This window comes from Nothoprocta perdicaria, unplaced genomic scaffold (assembly GCF_003342845.1).
Source record: "Nothoprocta perdicaria isolate Ctin4 unplaced genomic scaffold, notPer1 scaffold_646, whole genome shotgun sequence".
Taxonomy (NCBI): Eukaryota; Metazoa; Chordata; class Aves; order Tinamiformes; family Tinamidae; genus Nothoprocta; species Nothoprocta perdicaria.
The window spans coordinates 18851-29722 of record NW_020455917.1 but is presented as its reverse complement, the minus strand read 5'-3'; the positions used below and the strand labels follow the sequence as shown (position 1 = coordinate 29722).

Sequence of the window (10872 nt, the reverse complement as noted above, 5' to 3'; positions counted from 1 at the left end):
TTTGCTCTGGAGAGGCAAGTCTCTGTAAGTATCCTCTGCGTTGAACAAGCAGCTGGACTCCTCCAAACCTGGAAAATCTCTGACCTACAATAGAGGACTAGATGGGTAGATGAGACTCACAAGCCTCTTTAACCAGTGTGTGTTGGTTGGCAGAGGGGAGCTGAGAACCCTTCTCGATCTTTGCTTGCCAGCTGTGGGCAGAAATGCTCTTTGCCATTCCCTGAGAGCAATACCAATCCCTTCTCATATGGCCTCTTCTCTACAGTCTGCAGAGGAGAGAAGAGGCCTGCTTGGAAACCGAGCTCGCAGGAGGACAGAATGCCTCCTGCATGCAGTCACGTTTATTCCCCTCAGAGCTGCCTGCATCCTCCTCRCCAGGTCAGGATGGAGCCCAGGAGCTCCGCTCACGTTCCATAAAGGTATCTCCAGCTCACGGTGCACACAGTGACTTCTATTGTTCCCTCAGCTTCCCTCTCAGAGCTGGCCAGCAAATGGGAAAGACTAAAGAGGACAGCTTGTCAATTAAACACCAGTGACCTTTCCTCCTGAGCAGGTAGGTTCTTCCAAATATTTTTTYGTTTGTTTSTTTCTTTTTTTTCTCATGGGAGAGAGATGGGTCACACTTCGCCATGGAAATCTCTGAACATTCGCTACTTTTTCCCCACATTACAGGTTTAGAAATGTGTAAAAGAGAGACACAAATCATTGTGTAAAAGCGAGACACTAATGTCTGGCTAAGATTGTTTGTCACGAACCATATTCTCTGATGTGATAAAGTTCTAGCTTGGAGTTTAGATATGTAGGCAAATTTGTAAATGTACAAAAAGAACTACCACTCTATAYAGATTTCTTTTCCTGCTCTTTAATTAAATATTTATGTAACAGATTTGATTATATTCAGAATTTCAGCCTTTATACAAAAGCTTATAAATGGCCTACATTTTCTCATAAAAATATGAACAACCATGCTCACCCCCCCCAAAAAAAAAAAGAAAAGAAAAAAGAAACATTGTACAGGAATAATTCATGTGCAACCCCTGTGTATTTTTGTTTGCAGCTGATTATTGAGTTTATTTTCATCCAAACAAAATATTTTCCTTGGACTACACTCTGGAACAGTTTGTGGTGCCACATAGGTGTTTTATCTGCATAGTAGCAAAAGAAATCGGTTCTTTCTTCAGTCAAGAAAGTCAGTCCGTCTCCTCAGATGGATATTCAAAAATGGAAATTAACTGAGCTGCTGTGAAATTACAGTATTGCAGATGACATCTTATTTGTATGTTGAGATGGGAAAATCAAACTTTGTTTAGCCTATATATGTATTTGGACTGAAAGATTTTAAAGCCAGAATCTTTATAAATTCAGTTCATTCTAACAGAGGGTGGTATTTTGTAGYATTTTTAAAACAGCATTTTTAAAACACTAACTAAGTGCTGCTGTTGTCATTAGGAATACATATTACAAATGCAGATCCTGAAGTGGCACAACCATACATTAGTGGGGAGAACATCAACCTCAGGTGCTTTCCCACCTCTCACATCATCTGGTAGGGAATGATTTTCTGCACCTTATGCCTCAGTAGAAACCCACCCACGATGAGGACAGCAGCTACCACCACAGCCATGGTGACCAAAGCAATCGGAACTTGAGAGCCGGCAGCAGACGCAGGGCTTGAGCCCAGAGATGCCCTGTTCTCCTCGACGTCAGAGACCAGCTCTGTGCAGAGAGAGAGAGAGTTGTTTGTGCTCGTTTCTCCATCTTGCTATTCTCAAACATTATTAGGCAGAGAGAACTGAATTACAGTGCTGCAGTGTAGGTCTGATCAGAGAATAAACTGCTCTACAGGACATTGTTTTACAAATGATCCTGTAGGTATGAAAATAAGTACAGAAAAAAGTCAAGAAATCAAGAAAATAAACAGCAACTAACAGTGATTACACACTATGACCATTTGAAGCTGTTTTCTGGCAGTAGTAACACCAGCTATAGGACATTCTCAAAAGAACCTAGAGATTGGTCATTTATAGACAGAAGACATACAAATCATGCACAGTCAGCTTTGAAAMGTTATTATAGTTCCTGCAGGGAGATAGGTTACATCTCATCTGTTTTCCTGCAGAACTCAATTAATTGCCATAGACACATGCAGATGAATATAATTGTTCTAAAATATGACAGAAAGGAAATAGCTTGTAAACATCATTACTTAAAAAACAACTCCCCATAAGGATTATAGTGGAGATGTGAATAAACCAGAAAAAGTATGTATCAGAGCTAGATTTCACATCTAAACTGTCATGCAAACACAAGGTATTATACAGATCTTGCATCACAGTAATATACAGTATTGTACATTAAACCCAAGAGGAAGTTATTTAAACTTACTAGCTTTCCTGTTCTCCGGATTTGTATCCTGAAGCTGAATAGGTCCAATAACAACATTCACTTTTTCATCAGGAGTTCCTACATCCCTCTTGAACCTACTAACACAGCCTTGATAGCATCGGGAAGAATAGTCGTTGTACCTACACACCACCAGTTCACACCGCAGGTAAACAGATGGATGCTGCCTTACAAAATCAAAGGCATTAAACGAAAAGCGAGAGACGTATCTGTTTGGTGAAGGGTGAGATTGGAAGGTGGAGTCTTTAACACACCTGGAAATATATAACATTTTTAAATTAGGTATCGTGAATAGAAATACTGTTACACTATGTGTGTGCAGTGTGCCATACGTTCAAACATAAAACAAGGCAGTATATACAAGAACTCTAACGGCTATAAAAATGTGTGGTTTTAGTAAGAAAATATAAGAGACAAAAATAAGAAATACTGGTAGCAATTTGTACCAAAACGAAGCGCACAGCACTAAAACTCCGTAACACAGCAAAGTACTTGTAAGCAGGATTAACTATAAATAATTAGTAGTTCTGGGAGGACATTAACCTGTCAAGGAGGAGAAATTGTTTCAGTTCTTTAGTGTGACACAAGCAAAAACCCTCCAGTCTACTGGTTGGGGGCGGGTTCCTACACTCCTATCTTGCTAATATAAATTACATGAACTCTCTCCCAGGAGATAGAGAGCTTCAAATCTCACCAAGCACAGTCAGAAGATAAAGTAAAATGGACTTTCCATTCCTGGAAAAAAGGAGATACCTATAGCCACATGTTTGTGTTTCTAGCTCCTGTTGCTTTTGCATGCCTTGCAAGAACTCAGATCAGTTTCATTTCAAATTAAATGGCACATTTTGTATCAAATCAATCAAAACATTTTAGGCTTTCAGAAAAGCAAGAAAAGGCTAAGGATTTTACCTTCTTTTTGAATGGACTATTTTGTACTCTAGTTATGGTGCTGCATGAAAATACTTGCAAAACAATAGTCCTAAGGTATGGAAAAGTAGTCTCATTGATCTCCATACAGTTCAGAGCTTTATCTGTGTCAGAAATTTATTTCTCAGTCTTTACACTGGCTGCTGGGATGAATCCCCAGTGCAAGTTCTGAATGGCTTTTCTATTATCATAATTATTTTTAAGCAAGATTTTTCCTCCAAAGCACCTTTCCTAAAACTATATATGTATTGATAATGTACAATTGCCCTATCTCCTTCAGAAATGAAGCACTCTGAGTGAATTAAAAAAAAATAAGTTTTAAACCATCATTAATAAATTYCTTACCCACTTCTGATTAAATCATAAGTCAGAGTTGTAAAATCGTTAGGATTGGGTGATGCCACACATGTGTCCAGAAACAATATCAGGTTTGAGTCAGAATTTTGAAGGGAAGCTTGAAGGTACAAAATCTGATTCAGTTCAACATAGTATGGAGAGTCATACACTGGCCACAGGAAAGATGATGAATTGTAGAATGCAATGTTCACGTTGTATCTGCCATACTGAGTTTCATTGATATGAATAATGTCATTGGCAATATACATTACTTGCACCCAGGTGTTCTGAAGCATTTTGCAGTTGATGTGCAAGTTAATGTCCTTTTTCCTCTTAATTATATTACCAGAAGCAGCCACTTTTATCACGTTGGAATAGGTTATTGTTTCGTTGTCACCCTGTTTGACACATCAYATGAAGGCAGAATTATTGCATGTAGTCTTGTTCACACTGTGCACTATAAACTATATATGCACCAGATTCTGGTACTAGTTAGAAAAAACATGCCAAAATTAACCTAAACATCCTGGATGGAGTTGTTCACTCGATTCTATCCTACACTTTGTTCTCTAGAACATCACCATGAAATAGTTAAGCATATTATTGTCAAGGCTGACAAGTTTTAAGTTAGAAATGTTTAAAGAATTTAACTTTCAGAAACACATCCTTCATTTCTGTGTTTTCTATTTCTGTGGACTTCAATGCCCCATGCAACGCATGACCATTTTCCCAATGTCTCTTCAAGTTTTCATGCCCGTACTTGGGCAGATCTCCAAAATACATGACACTAACCTGTCTCTGTGTGCCACAGTCATTGTATGGAATGTCRAATATAATCTGGCTTGGCGTAATTGTTGGTTTGCAGACACCATTAGATAGGATGACGTTATCCACAGAGTAGCCTAGTGCCTCAAGGTAGGCTCTTTTTATAACTACGTGCATGTAGGTTGACAAGCACACAAGGGCTAGTGAAGAAAACATGGATTATTAATGAATTAGGTACTTGATAATGCTTAGATATTACAACATTGTCAAATGTAACAGCTACTACCATTCAGGGGTCAAATTAATAAGAAAAACACTTATTTTGACACTTTATGCTTAGACATAAGCAAGCATTAAGCTCTGACAAACTTCAACAGATGTACAGTTACTCTTCTGACAAAATTGGGTAGATTGCAACAGGCCTCTGCTGAGACCTCAGTCCTGTATCATGACTTGTGTAAAAAATGCTAAGAAGTGAGAGTTTTTCCTGAATAACAATAAAAAGGGTTTAGACATTAGCACTGCTTGTACAAGAGGGCATCTTGGAACATCTTAGTGATAATTCCCTGAATGTCTTAACATAACTCCATGCCATGAACCCCAAGAGGGTTTCTCCTTTAGTAGAGAAAAGCATCTAGCGAGAGCAGCTACTGGCAGCACACAGRCACTTATTTAAAGGGCAAATAAAAAGAAAATGGAGTCAAATGTGACAACAGAAGATTAACACAGATTGATGTCCACAATTTGTCCTTTGAAAAGTCCTGAGTGCAGGCAAACCAGATAAATCTCTTTACTAGGATTGCAGGACAGTACTGGATTAGGTCACCCAGAGAAGTTGTAGCTTTTCCACACTTAGAGGATTTCTAGGCAAATTCACGGCAAGTGTAATCTAGTGCAGGGAGAAGCCCCACTTTGAGTGGCTGGTCTAGGGGACCTCCAGGTCGTTCTCATCAGTTTCAATATGATTCTATGAAAAACTGGACATAAGAGTGTAAAAAATGAGAATAATGTTGTGATAAGAAGAAAGGTGAATTTAGACTGTTGTCATAGAAAATGTTAAAAAACAATTAGTTTGGTATCCGAAGGTCTTCTTAAAATGCAAAAAGAATACATATTGTCTGAAAGTTGCTGGTTAATAATCAGTTATTAAATTCAAGTAGAAATGTCATCTGTGTGAAATCATTCACTAACATTAATAAATAGTTAATATAGAAAACATYATAAATTGAATGGGGACTTACTGGTATTATCATCTGCTCGAACAGAGTGATATTCAGCGAAAAAACGYGTGCTTGAGTATCCAGAATTACTGTGTAATCTAACAGTCAGGAGATTTGAGGATGATGTATATGTAACAGAAGAATCAGAGCAAACTCTTCCAAGCAGAGGAGAAGTATTGGGTGGCCCATCATAGATTTCAATGGAGCTGTTCTGGCATCCACCTGGCAACCTGAGAGATTAACATGAATATACAATAAAATATGTTTTGTAAACTCCATTTTTAAGTGTTGAACAAGCAGTAAACTAAGATACCTCAGACAATTCTCAAGTAATGTTTCTAAACCACTTGGAAGTATTAGAAATATGTCTAGGAAACGTGCTGGCAGTTGAAATTTTTGTCCCATTTATTGCCCAAGCAACAAGAATCTTACTTACTGARCACTTCTAAATGTGAGAACAACAAGGAAATTACTCTCTACTTGTATTTCCCACAGACAGTCTGCATTATCATAGTAATTCGAAGGGTATAAAGGACTCTCAAGTGTTCCGGAGGAATTCAAAAGTAAGCCACCACAAGAATGTTTTCTGGCTGAAAAAAAAAATGAAAAAGAAAAGGATATAAGTATGAAAAAGTTAGGCTTTTTTTATTTTCTGAACAAATGACTATGCAGACMGGGAAGAGTTAGTCAGAGAAGTCCAGCTCTTGTTTTTTCCCTTGCATTTGGCAGGCTTCAGGCATACATATGTATGTGAAAAAACTAGAAGGTTCAGGCCAAATAGCATAAAGTACAGAGAAGAAAAGCAAAAGACTCCGACAAAAACTATTTCATTATTTTATACTGTGTGACAGTCCAGCAGTAGAATCACAGAGACATAAAGAAGCAATATGGACAATTTAATCTCCTACTGTGGATGATGCCTATTTCTGGCTAGAAATGTGGAAATTAAAACTGCAGACTGTAAAACAGTAACTAGTACAATTCAAAACTGCAGACTGTAAAACAGTAACTAGTACAATTCAAAAGCAGTGCATAAAAAAGTTGAAGAATTGAAACATACCTGTAGTAGTCAAAGATGTAGTGGTAACATAGGTAGTGGGAGGTGGATCTACCAAAAGATGAAGAAAAAAAAAAACAATATGAAGAACTTCAGGATTCCAGGAACATTAAATGGCTTTACACAAGCACTAGGGGCTGCTGTGCTACCCTGTCACTGCAGCATTTGGTAGTGTCATCAGGAGGTTTCAAGTTGAGAGCAGAACAAAACATAAACCTCTAACATATCTTAATATSAGAARAATAAGTGGAAAATCTATCAAAGGKTATAGATTGTTGGGAAKTGGGAACATTCGTACCTGMGCAGACAACACCGGCATCTTCACTGTGCMGGCAGTTGTGGACGCCCCAGCCCGCGCTCTGGCACTGGAAGAGGGAGGCCTCCCTGCCCGTGCACTGCACGTCATCCAGGTAAATGTTGCCGCTGCCCTCCCCAAAGTAGGCATTGGTGTGTACGGAGATGGCGTTGCCACAGCCCAGCTGCCTGCACACGACSTGGGCATTGTYCAGGYCCCAGTAGTCATCACACACGGTGCCCACCTTCCCATTGGAGTAGATCTCGACGCGTCCCTCACATCTACTACTGCCGTTTTCCAGCCTCAGGAAGGTACCTGGGGATGGAAAGGAGGGGAAAGCCATGGGAAATCCTCCGAAATGTGGATGGTTTCTCTCACGGGGGCATTTAGTACTGCCCTGCAATTGTGGCAACAGAACTGATAGCCCATTGGCCAAGGCCACCCAAGTCCTGGCTCAGTTCTAGTGAGGAAGAGGGAAAGGGCCACCTTCTGCAATAGCTGAGAATCCAACCCCAAAGTCATGTGCACAAAGCATGAAGAGGGCTGACATACCTGGAGGAACTGTCACTGTAGGGATYGTAGTGGTGATGTCGTAGGCATCTGTCAAGAGAAGAAGAGAAAGGAGCCAGTGAGGAACCTTTGGATGAAGGGGCCCAACCATGTTCTGTCATGACACCCAGCTGCATAGGTGACATGGTACTGGGGAACCCAGCTGGTGCCATGGTGGCTGCAGCCATGGTGGCTGCAGAGTCAGTCTTGGACTTCAGGAATAGTTCAAAATCATCCTGAGATGAGGCAAAACATAGAGATGACTGGCTGCAGTGGGCTATTCTGTGAAGTGGTGAAAGGGAAAGTGCAGGGGAAACTGAAATCTTGGTGAGGAGAGTGCTCCCTAAAGAGATGCATCCTGTGAGAAATTCAGCAGTTCTCCTGGAGCCATGTAAAGAGACATGCAGGCAACAGAGTGAGTTCCAGAAGGAGGGAAAGGGAAGAAGAGCAGGAATGCTGCAAAGGGAAGCACAAGACAGCCCCTTTCCTTCCTGAAGGTGCTCTAAAGACCATGTTTGCACAGGCGGTGCTCCATGATGTGAAAAGGCACAGGYAGGATTTCCACACTTGCAAAGCACACTCTCCATGTGCGTAGTAATTACATGGTGCAGCAAGGAGCTAACTGCGATCCCCTGGTGCTTGAGGTTTGCAGCAGCGGGCTTCTGCCCTTCTCACTGGGTTTTGGGCACCACTATTCAGACTCAGCACCAGGTCCCCACCTTTGGGGATGGGCCTGGAACGGCAGCCAACTCAAGACTAGGCCATGGACATGCAGCACGCTGCCCAAACCCAGGATTGGCATCTCCAAGGGCCACACAGTGGCTCCATGGGCAGAGTCAGCAGTCACCACGACATTCGCCAGAGACAGGTGGACATGTGGCATCTGCCCCCACGCTAGGACCACGATTGAGGTGTCTACTGGGAGGCCTCCAGCCATAGCCTTGTGAAGCGTGCATGTAGTCAGCAAAGGGGAGTGCTGGTACCTGAGCAGACAACACCGGCATCTTCACTGTGCTGGCAGYTGTGGACGCCCCAGCCATTGCTCTGGCACTGGAAGAGGGAGGCCTCCCCGCCTGTGCACTGCACGTTTTCCAGGTAAATTTTGCCACGGCCTTGCCCAAAGGAGGCATTGCCGGGCGCGGCGATGGCGTAGCCACAGCCCAGCTGCCTGCACACGACCTGGGCATCGTTCAGGTCCCAGTTGTTGTGACACACGGTGCCCTGGCCCGAAGAGGAGTAGACCTCGAGGCGTCCCTCGCATCTATTCCTGCCGTCCACCAGCCACAGGGAGGCACCTGGGGACGGAGAGGAGGGGAAATCCTCTGAAATGCGGATGGCTTCTCTCACGGGGGCATTTAGTACTGTCCTGCACTTGTGGCAACAGAACTGACAGCCCCTTGGCCAAGTCCCATCTCTGCTGTAGAGAGCAAGAGGAAATGGCCACCCTCTGCCCTAGCTAGGAATCCAGCCCCAAAGTCATTTAACAAAGTATGGAGAGGGCTGACATACCGGGAGGAACTGTTACTGAAGACACAGGAGCTCTGATGTTGGAGGCAGCTGTCAAGAGAGGAAGAAAACGGGGCTGGTGAGGAACCTGCMGATGAAGAGGCCTGACCGTGTTGTTTCCCAGCACTCAGCTGCGTGGGAGATGAKGCACTAGAGGTCTCAAATGGGGCTGCTCTTCTGGGCGCAGAGCAAATCACAGACTTCAGGAACAGCTCAGAAATATCTGGAAGGCCTCACTCTACCCTCTCCCTCCTCCAGGGCTTTGGATGGCATTTGGACATGGTATGTTCTCCAAATTAGCATCTTTCCCCATACTTCCCCATTTTCATTTGTCTGTTTCTCTGACTGATAGTTCAAAATATATTTGATGGTAGAGTTTAATGTAGAAAGGAAGAAATAGGTTATTCATAAGTCATTTAAAAATTACGAAGATTACCTGTACTGCTTACATGACTTGTGATACCCATAGTACAAAAAGAAAATTAAGCAGTAGTGAGGAGCTGTTTTTTTCACGAAGACGTTTCTACAACCCTATGATTATRGCAGTAGCAGATTGATGCTTCAGAACATGACTGGCGAGAATTTTCATGGAGATGGGTAGAAATGAGAATTTTAAGAGAAGACTTGCCCACAGATATGCAATATACCGGCAGAATAAAATGGGCATTGCATTCTTATTTACTGTTGCAAAGAAAAGAGGCAGGTATRAAAACAGCATAATAACTCTCTCACTGTTGTCCTTGCAAGACTTACACTCCAAAAGAGCTGCAATGCTCCATTTTGGTGGCTGTGATGTATACAGGGAGATACAACTTTTGGAAGACTGCACAGCTCATTTAGGGGCAGAAGCAAGGAAATGCAAAGCAGCAGTGTAAGCTCCAGAAGGAGGGAAGAGAAAGAAAGCAGGAATGCTGTATGAGGAAGTGCAGAATAGCCCTTTGCTCTCCTCAMGTTGCCCACCATATTTACATCAGGTCTGCTGTTTGTGTGTACAACAGTATCAAGGCACAATGGGGAACAAAAATTTACTCCCCTGGTGCTTGTGATGCTATGCATGACAGCAACTGTGATTTACTTCAATTAAATTATATATAGTTAAATGTGCATTGGGCCATTCCACATCCATCTCGAAGATTCACTATGAAGTGTGTTAAAGCAAATATTCATTGCAGCYAAATAATCTATATTCCCTCCAAATTCACATACTGAAAAATACCAATTTGTACAAATCAATCATTTAGTACTATTTTCATATTAGTATAGTTGATCTAAGCTATGATACAAGAAGCTATTGTAAAATAACATGAATTTGGAGCAGTATCAGTTTCATTGCACTAAACAATTTACTGAAAAGATTTTAAATAGATTACCTGAGCAGGTGTCCGTGAGTTCTAAAACTACGAGGAACAGCCACATCAAGAACTTGGTGGTACCCATGTTGTCCACAGCTGCCAATGAACCACAGCACCAGAATTTATACCAAACACCTCCAAAGGAGTGCTTTTCCCAAGGTCAGTCTGTCTGAAAAATTATAAAATGTAGTTTTTATAGTCATGACTCAGGTTATATTTGGTTTCCTAACCAACATTTTTATGATCACTCAATATTTACAGAAAGATAATACATGAACAGTAAGTTTTAGTTTCCTGGAAAACTTGTGCTACCCATATTACTTCAAATTATCTCACTGCAACTTTGACTGGTATGCAGGTCTGTTACTGCCTTTGGAATCAGATTGGTGGACTTAAATGCTTACTAACCATCTCCTGTTTATTTTTTATTATTATTTGCTGCTTGTAGCTAGTGATGTATTA

The 10872-nt window shown here is 41.6% G+C and overlaps 1 protein-coding gene across 1 annotated transcript; it reads right to left on the bottom strand.

Annotated features, from left to right (window-relative positions):
- Window positions 1-1534: 1534 nt before the first annotated feature.
- On the bottom strand, window positions 1535-10495 carry LOC112956557 (deleted in malignant brain tumors 1 protein-like). Its single transcript, XM_026050068.1, has 11 exons — window positions 10429-10495; window positions 8536-8847; window positions 7556-7603; window positions 7007-7318; window positions 6712-6759; window positions 6088-6241; window positions 5673-5881; window positions 4459-4631; window positions 3676-4064; window positions 2386-2657; window positions 1535-1716 (listed from the first exon to the last, which is right to left on the bottom strand). The coding sequence occupies exons 1-11, from the start codon at window positions 10493-10495 to the stop codon at window positions 1535-1537; spliced, it is 2166 nt and encodes a 721-aa protein (XP_025905853.1).
- Window positions 10496-10872: the final 377 nt, after the last annotated feature.